Source organism: Crocodylus siamensis, chromosome 2 (assembly GCF_052110815.1).
Source record: "Crocodylus siamensis isolate JL-2025a chromosome 2, ASM5211081v1, whole genome shotgun sequence".
Classification (NCBI taxonomy): domain Eukaryota; kingdom Metazoa; phylum Chordata; order Crocodylia; family Crocodylidae; genus Crocodylus; species Crocodylus siamensis.
This window is the reverse complement of record NC_143396.1, coordinates 256,217,435-256,232,532: the sequence shown is the minus strand read 5'-3', so window position 1 is coordinate 256,232,532 and position 15,098 is coordinate 256,217,435. Positions and strand designations below refer to the sequence as shown.

Here is a 15,098-nt window from a genome sequence, read left to right as displayed (position 1 = left end):
AACCAGGTGAAAAGCCCCCCTTCCTTCCCCTTCATACTCAAAGGCATGTCCCTTCCCCTCCTCTTTACCCAGCCCCTGCCTACTACTGCTGATTTCCTTGCTGCCCTGGGGGCCAGGAAGCTCTGGGATGAGACAGACTGTGCCAGGAACAACAGCAGCATAGTGAAAGAGTAGTATCCCACTCCTTGCCTGGTCCTCCTACCCATCTCTCCCAGCAGGAATAGCTCTGGTGCTTCCCTCACCCCTGGGACAATGGGGAAAGCAGCAGGCGCAGCTGGAAGAGGGAAGGGGAAAGGAGGGAGCACATGCCACTGAGCATGAACGGAAAGGTGTGGGGAGGGGGATTCACCTGCTTTGGGGACATAAAGTCCCCAGAGGCTCCTGCAGTATGGTCAAGTCCAGAAAACAAGGGGGGGGGGAAGGGAACTGCAACCACACCACTGCACCTCCTTTGGATACACTCCTGGATATGAAAAAGAGGCTGAATTTAGGTTGCACAGACCATTTTAAATTCTGGGCTTTTTATAACTTTTGAGTGCTTGATTTGACAATCACTGCACTTTTATGAGATTTGGGGATAAACTATAGGGATCCACAGGTACACACACTTGATTGCAATAGGCAGTGTCCACATTTGTTACACATAAGCTCAGCTTCAATACCTTTTTCTTTGTGCACCCCACTTGATAAAAGGTAAGAGTTCCACCTAGTGGCCATTATTGAAAACCTCAGTACAAGATTTGTGGTGTTTGCCAGTGCAGTTTAGCATCATTAATTCATCTGTAGGCTGGAAACCAGAAAGTACAAAAATGCTCAAGTACATTGGAGGACTGATTGAACCTCCATGAGTTCTAGTAAGGAGCAGATGGATCCTCCTCTCATGTGTCCAGAAATCTTCATCTTGGTTTCTCCTCATAACATAGGATGCATATTTAACTTCAGTGATTTAGAGCGTAAGTCGACAAATGATCAGATAGTTTGGAAGCCACCGACTGAGCCCACCTGTTAGAGATCATTTCATATCCTATTACTTGTCTTTTGGCTTTCTGCTGATGTTTTTCTGCCAGACTGGCATTGGAGCAAGACCTGGTTGAAGACAAAGCCAACCTATATCCTCCCAGTTCTAAAACCAGGATCCAAAATACCACGTAATTACCCTCTGCCTCTCCCCAGGAGCTCCTCCGAGGTACCGTGGAACTGGCACAGATCAATCTAGGCCATAGCTGAGCAACTGCATTTTGGTGAATGAAAGGCTGAGTGCTGCTGACTTTTAAACAGCCGCTTCTGGGATGCTATTGAGAGAACCCCAAATCTTATGACTTTAAGACTAAAAAATGCTTTTGAGTGTTTGTGTTGCCAACACTGTTCTTTTCATGCACACCATCATACAACACGGTTGTATGGCTGTGAGGAATTAAAAGCAGAGACACACACTTACACCCCTCTGCAACAACTTCATCCCCGCAATCTGTTCCAGGCTGCTGGAATTATCACGGAAATTGCCACCACTAGTTGAGGAGTAAAGAGCCCCACAGCACTGCACAAAGCACAGTGAGACTGAATCAAGAGGAAAGGACAGAGGAGAGGCAGAAGGATGGACAAAAGAGACAAAAAGATGATGTGTATGCATGTGTGCCTGTGCTGAAAAGAGCCTGAAAGCAAAAGGAGACGAGACCCGAGTTATCAATAAACTGGACTTACCCTCAGCAACATCGTCATCCACCATCAACTTGAGGCTCTTTCCTCGTCGCACCACCCGGACCGTGTGCCACTCATTATCATTGAGTTTTTGCCCAGCATAGAGAGTTTCAGGTCCTTTGCCTGGGGATGGTGACAAGTACAAGAGTTAAAGACAGACCTTACTATACTGAAGTGCCTGCCTGATTGGGAGAGTCCACAAAATCATCCTGGTGTGATACAGTCCCTTGTTTATCTGCCACGAGGGAGGGACTGCTACTCCCCACTTCTATCCCTTTCTCGCCCGAACAGAATGGACTTCATTACCCACTCACTGCAAGAAGCATTTTTCCTTTGGGGCCCAGAGGGCACATTATCAAAAGGTGGATGCAGGGTTACACATCTTTCCTGCATCCCTGGAACTTGCCATTGTTGATCTACCATTGTAGTGCATCACACTGAAAGAGACATATTGATATTGTGAATAGCTATGGTGTGAAACCAGCATCAAGCTGGAATTCTGTAAGCACTTCAATTTAGAACAGTCACATCATTCCACTGGATATTAGAGTTTCTTTCAAACTGGTTCAGCTGGGTTCCCCAATGCTTATAAGGTATCATACACCAGGCTGGTTTCAGTTCACAGGTCTCCAACCAAGACAAAGCACTCACCAATTACTAGAGAACCTTAAGGCAGTGAGCCTGGCTACACATACCCCCAGTATTTTTAGTCCCCTGAATCAGCACTTTCCATCCGGGGAGGATCCCCCATAAAGAAAGAATAAGCACAACTCTCCTTACAAACAATGCTCCTGGAGGGAAGACAAGGCAAACAGCCACCCCTAAGCATTCAGTTTCCCCCCACTTATTGTATCTGGCAGTCAACCTGCTGAAGCGTTAATTGCTTTTCAATCCAAAATCTTGTTCCTGTCAATTGCTGAGTAAAGAATTAAAGAGCAGTTTGTGCTAAGTTAAGTGTATTTGCTATTTGCAGGTTAATCTTGACGTTATTTGATAGAGTTGTAGAGAGAAACCCAGGAGTAAAATAGAAAAGAATGAAGCAAATTGGAATTTGGGACATTGATGAACTGTGGGAAAAGAAAGGGAAGTCCAGAATGGAGTTAGGGACAACCCAGAAAAAATTGCTTCTTGACAAGACCTTCTGTGCATCAGCAGAGCTGGGTGTAGATAGGCAGATCATTTGTATTAAGTCCCAGCAAGATATATCCATTGTTTTCAGAAACTCAATATAAATGAAGCAGTGAACACTAAAACAGGAGGCTGACCTAAAAAAATTAATTGAGAATATAACAGCATATAGGATCTTTTGGAGAGCTTCATGGGAGCGATGCAGTGGTCCAGCTAGACTCACCCATAAGTGTCTTGATACAGAGTGCCAGGAAAGGCATAGCCAATACCTGCATCCCCACAAGTACGACACATTGCATGAGGAGATATAAAGAAAGCTGATGTTCTGCAGGAAAGGGATAAAACCTATCCAAGAAGCATGCAAGATCTTCAGGATGTAGGCAGTCTTCATTTGCAACTTTAGCCAATCTAGCATTTCCCAATAGCTAGCTAACATGGAGTACAGAGTCTCCTTAACACAGTCCCTGGTTTAGGACTCAATATATAAAGCTAGAAAATCCTATGGGTGGAGATTAAGCTGTGTTGCCTTTGCTGCTGCCACCTTCTCAAAGATGCAAATAATTTGTTACCTTGGAATTCGTGCTAGTGTAAAAAGGGAGCTTATTCCCTTTCAGAATCAAGTACCTACTGCCACCTCAAATGAAAGAAAAATCAGGGCTGTGGAATGAAAAGGGTAATCTTTTTCCATGGTTTAAAACCAGGGAATGATTCTCAAGAAAGGAAATGTTTGGTTATCAGTATGCAAATGATCTGTCTTTAATCAGGGTCACTTCCCTGTATCTCATCAAGTCCCAACTTGTGGCTGTATCATACCTGAGTGACAGTCAAGCCTACAGTATAAAAGCAATGGAAGCAGCCAGGTAACAAGCAAAGGGCCCAAAATGTGCTCTGTCTTAAACCAGTGTAAATCTATGGGCATTCAGTGGAGTTGTGCTAGATTCCCATCATTTGGGGGGCACACAATATGTTCTATAGTATGTATTATGAAATGATGCATTTGGCTTGTCAGAAAAGGGGTTCTGCATGCGTCACTGTAACAGGTTCCATTAGAAACTGCATGCATGCCACTCTACAGCAACTGCAATCCTATAGATTCACCTGTTCCAATGGATGCCTAGGGATATTACTACAGTTAAGATATATCTGTGGCTATGAATGTTGTTTTTAATGGTATCCATTAAACACTGTACACAAACTATGAATTTCTATGCTGGAAGTAGAAGACAAAAGTTTTTGAAAGGCAGAGCAATAAGTTTGAAACGATCCAATATGCACCTTTATCACATTGCATAATCCATGTTCCAGGTTTTTATTACTGTTTATTACTGTCTTTGCTGATGCTATATTATCTGTTGTATGTATACACAAGGACATTTCAGAAAGTAACAGCAATTTCAAAATAAAACCATTTTATCTGCAATAAGTAGGAAGCTACAGAGTAGGAGGGAGCACTGATGGTGGCATTGTCCAATGCACCCATCATTTACAATTATGTAGAAGACCAGTGTGGTCCAGGAAATGATCACCACACACAGGATTTTTATTTTGAAATTACTGTTACTTTCTGAAACACCCTTATATAGGTATTAGGGCTGAACTGATCTTAGTCAACAGAAATAGTCAAGTTGTTATTTTAGTCAGAGCTGCACTCCTATAAAAAAGTACAGTACCTTCTTAATCCGCATATCTGCTCCCAAAATAGCTTTGGGAGTCAAAGCTGCCAGTTTTATTGGGACAAGGAAGCTCCACTCTTATTAGCCACACAAAGATGGCAAAGCCAATAATAATCCAGTTGGGTTCTATTCTGCTTCATGCTGCCTATTGCCTTAAGCTGTCATCTTGGTTAAAACTGCAGCATCCTTAAAACAACTGGTGATATAAAGAAGCAGAAACACCCTAGCTGGCTTTTTCAATCAGGCTGGTTGAATTAACTGCAAATAAATGATCTGACAAATCAAAGCCTTTCTTCTGTCCTTGAACAGCTCCTAATTTATACTAATAGGTTTGTTATTTGTAAGTAATCATCAAATTGTCTGGGCCAACAATTTTCAACCTAAATCTTGTTTGTATGTCACTTACTTTGACTGGTCATGCTCTGTGCTTGATCAATTTAGTGCTGCATCATTAGATGATTAAAAAAGACCCAGAAAAATAATTAACAACGTTGTTCATTCATAAACCACCTGGTTTGCATATGGTTATGGCTTTCCCTTAATAAGAGTACCTTAAGCCAACATCTCTTCACAGGAAAACCCCTTGCATGGAACAGTCAAGAATTTAAAAAACAAGCTTAATTAAACCAGGTATTTGAAATGCAAATGCATGATTAACAAATCCTAGCTTAGGTTTATTCAAACCAGCCCTAATTTCAGAATCCTAGCTGAAGCCAGTTAGTAGATTGACTAGATTGGCAAATAAGAAAAAATGTAGACCCCTATTTTGCAACTGACAATAAATGAATGAATTACAGCACTCATTTGGAGCCCCACTGACTTCAACGTGGCTCTGTCCAACTATATGGATCACCTGCTACACTATCAAGTGCAGAATCTGGACCTTGAGCTTGATATTGAGTCTAAGTGTGTGTGCTGTTATGACAGAGAAACTTCACTTTTAATTGTACTTAAAAGGGGACTTTCAAGGGGACATAGAAGCCTGTTATTTAGATGCTTCTGAAAGTTTTACCCATATTCATTCATGTAGAAAGGAGCAACTTTTCTTAAGGAGTTGACTATAGTTCACTCCCCACCTGATATTCTATTGCTGTCTCAGTGACAACACAAATTACAGTGAGGCCAACAGTTTTGATCTCATATAAAAGAGCAGGACAAAATAAAGAAAGCACATGGATTTGGGGGGGGAACCCCCCAAACAATGCACTTCATCTCCCTATGCAACAAAAACTGGCAATAGAAGAGAAGAAAAAGTAAGTAAACAGCAGCTAGGGAAGCTGAACTGCTGGAAACATTTTCTATTTATAATGTTTTGATGAGATGGCAGCTGGTCATTAGGCACTTTTTGCACATTACTTAATTTTTATGAGCAAGGACAAATAAGAGACAGAATGCTTAGCATCTAACAGGAGAAGGGCTATGTGAAGAACTGCATTAGTGAGAAATTAACCACTAAAAGGCTGGAATTTCACTGCCTTTATGGCAAAACACAGTACTCTATCTCTGGTGCCTCTTGGTCCTTTGATCCATCTTCCTAACTTCTTCTAGGAATGATGAAACTGTAGAACCATGAAGATCCAGGGGACAGGTGGTCTCCAGCTCTCTGCTTTAAACCTGAATGAAGTATCTTGTAGAAATTTCTTTCATGCTCAGGGCAGGGCCAGCTGGCAATTGATCCTCAGTCCAGAGCAAATTCTTCTTACAGGGCTTAGAATCTGCTAATTCACAAATTCAAAGCAAGCTGGGGAATGGGGCAATGCCTACTTAACGATGCCTACCTTGCTCAGTCCTTCTAACTCAGGTTCATGGATTTAATTTAAACAATTGCAAAAGTAATGACCCTAATGCACATCCCCCCATCCTTTTAGAAATGAGAAGATTTCCATCAGACCCACTCAGGAATCTCCCATATTTCTACATAAGTGGGCTTCTATAGCCAATTAAGAAGGAGAGCCCTAGAAAGTAGGTGTGAAAGTCCCCAAAACAGCCACACTAGACCAATGGAAAAAACAAACAAAGTAACTCAATGGCATGCCCTCAGTCTTATCCATCCAACTGATTAATAGTCCAGAGACATGTATCCAGGCAGGAACAAAGAAACAGAATCAAAGGGGAATGAAGAGTACAGCTCATCTTAGACCAATCCATTTATATGGCTGATTAAAATAGCCTCCAGAAAGCCAAAATCTGCCTCTCTTTATGGAAGAGGAAAAGGTCCGACACCAGCCAAGGTTCCTGGATCTCAGAAAAGACATCACAAAACAACAGGGATAGACTGATATGACTGAAGAAGGCTCCCTGTCACTGCAGAAATAGAGATGTAGTTTTGCTGTGTATTGATACATAGGGATTTTAGAGAAGACCCAGGAGTTAAACTAAAGACACACTGCATAGCTTTCTGAACAGATGCTCTACCACTTGTCTCAGCTTTCCTTGAGAGACAGCAGGGCCCAATACATATACAGCAATGTCATCTGAGAAATCAGCTGGTGTCCCAGAAATTAGACCATATTGAGAGTTTGCTCAATATTTGTACCAGAGGAAAATCAGTAAGTATAGCTTTACTGATGGCAAAAAAGGCTGTGTAACTTACATTAGTGAGTGTGTATCCCTGGGTATGACAATGGAATGAGGGATCTGGTGTGCCTTTGGCAGCTTTTGCTTATGTGAGGATTAGCCTGGACTAGTGCATCTGCTGAGCTGACTTCCCCATTGCTGGTGCATTCCTGAAGACAGGAAGAGCCTGGATATGAGGAAATGAAGGGAGAGCAGGGGATGCATGGCTGAGACTATTAACGGGAAAGATTGAAACAAGATGTTTCACACTGGCTTGGTGAATTCTGCTTATTCAAACAGCACGTCCCACTCTGTCCTTTAACCAGATTTCAGTAGAGGTCTGTCTAAGAATGAAGGTCTAAGAATGAAGACGATAATATACAGCTCCTCAGCTGGGGAGACTGGGGAGCTGGCAGAAATCATTTTTTAATATATTGGAAAAGCAGGGAAGGTTTGAATAAAGTGATCAGAAAAAGAAGAGTCTGGTGTAAAGACAAGAAAGACCCTAAATAACCTCCAATGCATTTGTGGAGCTACCTCACATCTATTAAGCTACCTACAACAAGCCCATTCAACAACAAATATCTGCAGCTGAATGTAAATGATCAACCAGATCTTACGATGATAGGCTGAGAGACATGGGACTCTTTAGCCTGGAAAAGTGTAGGCTCAGGGGCGATCTGATGGCCACCTATAAGTTTATCAGGGGTGACCACCAGGATCTGGGGGAACGTTTGTTCACCAGAGCGCCCCAAGGGATGACTAGGTCAAACGGTCACAAACTCCTGCAAGACCGTTTCAGGCTGGACATAAGGAAGAATTTCTTTACTGTTCAAGCCCCCAAGGTCTGGAACAGCCTGCCATCGGAGGTGGTTCAAGCACCTACATTGAACACCTTCAAGAGTAAATTGGATGCTTATCTTGCTGGGATCCTATAACCCCAGCTGACTTCCTGCCCTTTGGGCAGGGGGCTGGACTCAATGATCTCTTGAGGTCCCTTCCAGCCCTGATGTCTATGAAATCTATGAAATCAGAAATTCCCTAGGGTATAATGATGAGACATTTTTTAAAAATCCTGCAGCATTTCAGCTGGACAAAGCATGTTAGGTAGGCCTTTTCTTGAATGAGTCTGCTACCTACTCCAGGAGCATTGCTAATTGCAAGGGAGCTTAAGACTCTCAACACATTGCAGTTCTGTTTAAAGACACCAACCACATACACACACACTGGTTTTGCTCATATGCAGGTTATAGAACCCTCTTTGCCACACAAACACCGTATGCCATCCGAAAGCAAGTGGGCACACTTCCCATGCAGATGGTTTGGTAGCTTCATGGGCCCTTGGCCACTCTTACCTGTATGCACCTTTCCATTCCTTCTTGCAGCCTCATTGCCATACAATACTTCAGGTTAAATGATGCATAATTTTGATGTAGCAAGTCTTTTAGCAAAGAACAGCTATATTTACAGCTTTACAGAGTGGTTCTATCTGGAAATCGATAGAGTTCCACAAGATTTACACCAGTCTACCCAGGGGCAAAGTTCAGCTATTTAGATTTATACAGTAAAAGATGCCTTAACAATAGGTGTCCTAACAATCAATTAGACTTACAAGTGTAAATGGGACACCCCCCCCCAGCAGCACAAATAATCGTATGCAAGTAAAAATTAATGCAGGGAATAAATCAAAATAGCACAACAGCCTCATTAGCTCTACCAGAAACACAGCTTAAGCCCTCCTCCACCACCTCCCAACTAATGGTTTATGCTTAAGTTCAGGAAATTTCCACTCATTCTAATTTAAGCAGGCACTGTATAAAAAAAAAGTTATACTTAGAAAATAATATATTCCTTCTCTCCCCTGCCTGCAAGTGAACACATGTACGGTCAGACTATGACACCATTGCTTTTGTTTCAGTCTTCTTCACCAGTATTTTCAGGAGGACTATTCTTGGATGACTATACTAGTCCATTTGAATAAAGATGACCAAAATCAACCCCCAAGTCTGACAGCTAGATTCAAACTGGTGCCTTAGGTGCTTGAATGCTTAAATAATAGGCACCATGCACCATAAGAAATATCCAGTCTGAGCAGGTTAGGCACCGCTGCATACTCAGTAAAGAAACTCTGGAAGCTCCTAAAAGGAATTCAGGTTTGTACACTTGAAACAGAGAATAGGAAATAGTAGGTGCCCGACAGGAAATTCAGAAAAGCCTAGACGTATGCAACAAGAAACACTAAGTACAACAGTAAGTCTGAAGTCCCACCTCTCTCAGAAACTTAAATGCCTGTCACACTGCAGGTCAGGTATTTCTGTTCACTTGATACACAATAGTTAGCCTCACTTAGAGGATTGCTGTGCAGTGGTGGTGCCTTCCACCTTTCCCCAATGGCTTGGTGCTTAGAGTACTTGCCCAGGAAGTGGGAGACTTGGTGGCCAAACTGAAGGGAGTACCTATCACAGCTCCTACACTGGCCATCCATGATAGCAAAATACAGGAGGGCACAAAGGACAAGCAACAGGGACTGTGACTGTTGCCCAGAGAGGAAGGACCTTTCCTGGGGTTATCCTGGCAGCAGGAACTGGAAGGTACTGTTATGTATTTTACATTAGACAGTCAAAATCTCATAGAGAAGTGCCATAACCAATAAGCAGACAAGGTTCTTTGGGATATCTGTTATTAGACTAACTAAATGGTTGGGGAAATTGTTCTTTGCAAGCTTTCAGGAACAAACACCCTTCTTTAGGCACAGGGAGACTCTTCAGGCATACAGATGTACCCACCTGGACTACTTCTGAGCATGTACAGAAGCCTTACTATAGACATATAAGGACCTTTGCCATCCAAGATGAAGGCTCCTAATAAGTCTTATGGCTGCTGGCAAAGGGCCAACACAAATCATTCTTTGGAACACAGTCAGCTAAATTCTTCCCAACTCTAACTCATGTCTAAGCACCAATGTCCATCAAGCCCTATGCTCTTAGGAACGGACATTGTATTCTGTCTTCTAGTGATAAAAGGACAGGTTTTTATTCACAAATTAATGGATGATTAAAAAGGACACAATTTGACTGCCTGCATATATGCAAGAGATTAAGTCTATATAGGCACTATAGGCTTGACTATCCAATTTGGATGAAATGCAAGACTAATGCCATACCCTACTGAGTTTACCCCAACTTACTCAATGCTACCATGTTTGAATTCATTTCACTTCAAGGGATAGTTAAACCACCACCTCCACATTAATATGCTATTGAAAAAAATATTTCAGAAAATGCTGAAAATATTTTCATTATGGCCAGTCAGAAAACTGATTTTTTTTCCTGCTCTCAACATTTTCACCTAAAATGTATTCCTTTTCTTTTTCAATTGCAATTGAAATCTTCACTGCAGAAAATTCTATTTGAAATAAAAATGAGCAGATTCATTTAGTTTCAGTTGGCAACGACATTTTGTTTCAACATTTCAAAATGAAACAAAATATAATTGTTTCGTTTTGGCTTACTTTGTTGCATCTTTTTCAAACTGAATAAAAAACTGAATTTCCATGTTTTATTTGAGGGGATTATTCTACCTACTTTGGGGGAGAGGGTCCTTTTTCCATTTTCTGAAAATGGGAGAGGTTGAAATAAAGTGTGAGAGGGCATATCTATACCAAAGGACTGCACAAGGAAGCACCACAGAATGCCCACTATATGCATGTTAAATCTGGAAATGGATGCAATCACTGCCAGGTTTGGAGGGCACTGTAGTCAACTGTTGGGTTTGCTTACTGGCACATACTCAGCACCACTCCAAGGCAACAACATCACATCTAGGTTTAGTGCACACAGAGTAAGCATGCCATGCTTCAATGTAGTGCCTTCTAGCATGGCTTAGGTATTGTGCAGACAGGAGCATCAGCATGGTACAGTGGGATATCATCCACTGTGGAATGTAGGGGGGGGAAGTGGGGACATGCAATTCAGCATGGCATTCAGGGCACAGTACAATGGGCAGGGAGAGGAGGAGGAGAAGGCTAATGGCATACTGGGGCAGCATTAGCAGGAGCATTGCCAGCAAATCAAGGGAAGCGATTCTTCCCCTTTATTTGGCAATGGTGAGGCCACAACTGGAGAACTGTGTCTAGTTTTGGGCCTCCACTACAGAAAGGATATGGACAAGTTGGAGACAGTCCAGCGGAGGGCAACAAAAATGGTCAGAGGACTGGAGCACACAACTTCTGAAGACATATTGAAAGAACTGGGCTTATTTAGTCTGCAGAAGAGAAGACTGAGAAGGGATTTAATAGCAGCCTTCAGGTACCTGAGGATGGTTCCAAAGGGGATGGAGCTGGACTGTCCTCAGTGGTGGTAAATGACAGAACAAGGAGCAAAGGTCTCAAGCTGCAGCAAGGGAAGTTTAGGTTAGATATTAGGAAAAACTCCCTCACTAGAAGGGTAATAAAACACTGTAACAGGTTACCCAGAGAGGTTGTGGATGCCACATCCTTGGAAGTTTTTAAGAACCAGCTAGATAAAGCCTTGGCTGAGATGATCTAGTTGGGGATGATCCTGCTCTGAGTAGGGGGCTGGATGAGATGACCTCCTGAGGTCCCTTCCAACCCTAGTTTTCTATGATTATGAGAGGAAGCCCACCTGTGATGCAGTAGGGAGGTGGGGTGAACACGGTGTAGAGCAGCGCAGCAGCATGCAGCAGAGCCCCCCCACAGCCACTTAAAAGCTGGAGAGCCCTGTTGTACACCAAGCAGTAAGGCATTTTAAAAATCAGTTATTTAAAAATCACCAAATAGCCATAATTTAAATAATCAAATTTCAATAAATCCTTCCATTTTTACTTCAGTGGTCTTCTAAAAAAAGGTGCACTTTCATTAATTGATATAACCTTTACCATAGAGATTTACAACTAAACAGAACTTTTATACTACATTTGGTACATCTTTTCCCTACCTATAAGGGTACACTTTAATTATATGCATATCATGAAAAAAAATTATATAGCTTACTATATTCAGATCCTTGTTAAATTTATATTTTTCTATATTAGAAAATGGTGAAATGCATATTGCTTATCTGCTAGATAATTAATTTCTTGCTCATGATTTGTGTCAAAGAGCTGCATTAGAATGGTAACTAGAATTTTAATTAATACTCAAAAACTATCATATAAAATTTCTATTAAATAAAACCACCATAAACTTATTGGACAAAATGCCTCTTACCAAAAAATGTTCTACATTTATAACTCATTTATTGTCAACATTTATTTCAGGTTCACCTGAAAAAAATATTTTGAATGTGCCTAAATGAAAATAAGGGAAACTTAAGTTCCTACTCAAATAAATCTCTTTAAAATAAGACAAACCAGTAACATGGACTGTCATTCAAACTCTTAAAACTAGGAGAGCTAATCCTCCATCCCTGCTGTTTTATATATAGTTTAGAATAAAAAGTTTTAAAAAATATATATTCTTGCTTTTTCAACTCCCAGTCAGTTTCTCATCCTTGAATGAATGAATTCAACTGAAGAAAATATTTGGACTAAATCAGAAAATGCAATGCTATCAAAAGCTGGTTTAGGCCCCGGAAAAATCTGATCTAGGCCCAGCTCTGAGGTTCCCCACAGCATTAAATTCTTAATGTGACACATGGACCTACTGAGACACATTCCTGACCATGAAACGTTTGTTTCTTTTCCATTTCTTTCTCTAGAAAGACAAAAACACAACCCACATCTCAAAGTTCCAGATAGAGCAGTGATTCTCAACCAGGGTGTTGGGACACCCTTGGGAGCTGAGAGATCCTCTGAAGGATGATACTAGGTGTGAGGAGATAAGTCAGACGTGAGGAGATGAGCAGATAAGCACAGGCTCAGGGTCATCCCTGCCTGGATGTTTCCCTGCCTATACTCTCTGGCCCCTCTACAAGGAAGTAAGCACTCTAACAAATTAATCAGGTTCTTCAGGTAGTTCCTCTGCCCTCTGCTTTCCCAACCCTCACTTTCCACCATCCCAAAGCCCTTTCCCCCTCTCCTTATAGTTAGACCTAGCTCTCCCTGAACACATGGAAATGAGGAGCAAATCTGATGAAAATGACCCTGAAATTAAACATAGCTTCAGTAATTTGCATATAGTACCCATACACTTAGGGTACAAATCATCAAGAATTGATGCAGGTTAGTTTTTTTTAAAAACTTGCTGCAAGTTCTAGCACAAGGTATTAAATAAACACACTTTTAAGCAGCAATTTCATACCAACTTGTATATAGTAAAAACTATGCATAATATTAGTCCAAAGCCAAAGGCTCATGCTTTACCATACTCTTCAATGGGGTGAACCCCAGCAGAGTCGAGAGGATTTCAAGTCATTGTGACCCCACAGCTCAGCACTTCTCAGCAGGTGTGTGTACTCGACATATCCCCTACAAAGCATCCATGTGTTAATTAGTGCCTTACTCATGACTTCTCATGAGTCCTGGGATGGTACAAAAATGTATATGCAGATGAGGCACAGGACAACCTCATCCTGCTTCACCTCATGGATGGTAGGGCCACACCAATCATATATGTGACAGGTTGAGAGAGGGGGAACAGAGGGATTCTGGGTGAACTCTTTGGACCCCCATTTGGTGATGTTTGCCAGACACTTCAGGCTGGTGAAGAAAGAGGAATCACTGGAAATGGGAAAGAAAGGCACAGATCAGCTGTGGGACTAAAGACAAAGTAAAAATATATATGCAATGTAGTGGTTCACCATGACTTGAAAAGAGTCAGCAGTGAGGAGGACGGTGCTTAACTAACACCTACCCATTATTCCTCCATCAGAATTACAGGAAGAAAATGACAAGGATAGAAAAGTAGAGACCTGTGCTGTCATCACTGAACATATTTTATTGGGCAGACAAATATCCAAGGTAAAAAGTTTTCAAATGATATAACATGTGCAAGTGCTGAGGTTTTACACACACAGACAGAGGAGCCAGGGTGGCTGCACACAGCATTTTAGAATTTTCCTTTGATGGTCAGTTACAGGAACTAGTTCCAACCTCACACCTAGGATGTAGACCCATGATGCTAATTTTGGTAGACCTTACATAGGCTTTTACACTGACATCTGGAGACAGCTGGTCTCCTCTACTCAAAGTACTTGCTCATAGCAGGTGCTATTATAGCAGCTCACCAGTGTACGCAGGGGACCTGCTTGAGCACTGAGCAATGGCTATTTGACCTGTACACAGAGGTAACTTACTCCTGACTTTCTGAAGAATAGCTCTACCCTGAAATGGAATAACTTACACTGGGATAGGACTGCATGTTGGCTGCCTGTTATACATTTACACCAATGTAAAGGGCAGCTCACACTGGTTAAACGTGTTGTGTCCTCACATTCCTGATCTAATGCCTTTTAAGCCACTGTCTTGAAAACTACATGCAAGTGAGACTTTAAACTCTTCACAGCATGATTCTGGTCTTCTGTTGGGGTCACAGAGCTTTGTTCCCTTACATCCTGACTGGTGACTCCATATTTGGTAATTTTCCTCTGCCATCCCTGACTTATCTTTCTATATGCAAAGTGGGTGGTATTTAAATTCCATATTTATTTCATCCCAATAGGTTTTTATTATGCTATATAGAACCAAGCACCTTGGAGAGTTGAAACTTCATATGTAAATTATATCATTTCCACACAAAACAGCTACTATAATTCAGAAGCAGAGGTTTTGCTTTCCAGGAGCAAACAGAGGGGTCCATAAATTAAATCTATTGATAAACAAATCTAGAAGAGGTATCTTGCAAATGAGATATGGAGCAGAGACCCTGGCCACTTGTGCATGGTTATTTTCCTCCCCACTAAAATAAAAGATTCTGGCCATGTTCTAAGTTGTATTAATCTATTCTCCCCTCCTAAGCACTCCTTTCTCTTGCTTCTCCCTCAGCCATTGCAAACAGATGTGGGACTTTTCTTTGCACAATCCCCTTAACTATGGTGCAGTGTTGCTATGTATTTTTTTTAAAATCCTCAGTTTGTATCCCAGTCA

The 15,098-nt window shown here is 41.7% G+C and overlaps 1 protein-coding gene across 3 annotated transcripts in view; it reads right to left on the bottom strand.

The window, feature by feature from the left end:
- The window catches only part of NRXN3 (neurexin 3), a 1,344,032-nt gene that overhangs the window by 747,667 nt on the left and 581,267 nt on the right, over positions 1–15,098 (bottom strand). For all 3 annotated transcript variants that reach the window (XM_090033813.1, XM_090033814.1, XM_090033810.1), the window contains one exon: positions 1,702–1,821. In XM_090033813.1, the coding sequence (XP_089889939.1) occupies positions 1,702–1,821 (120 nt within the window). The remainder of the gene's footprint in view (positions 1–1,701; positions 1,822–15,098) is intronic.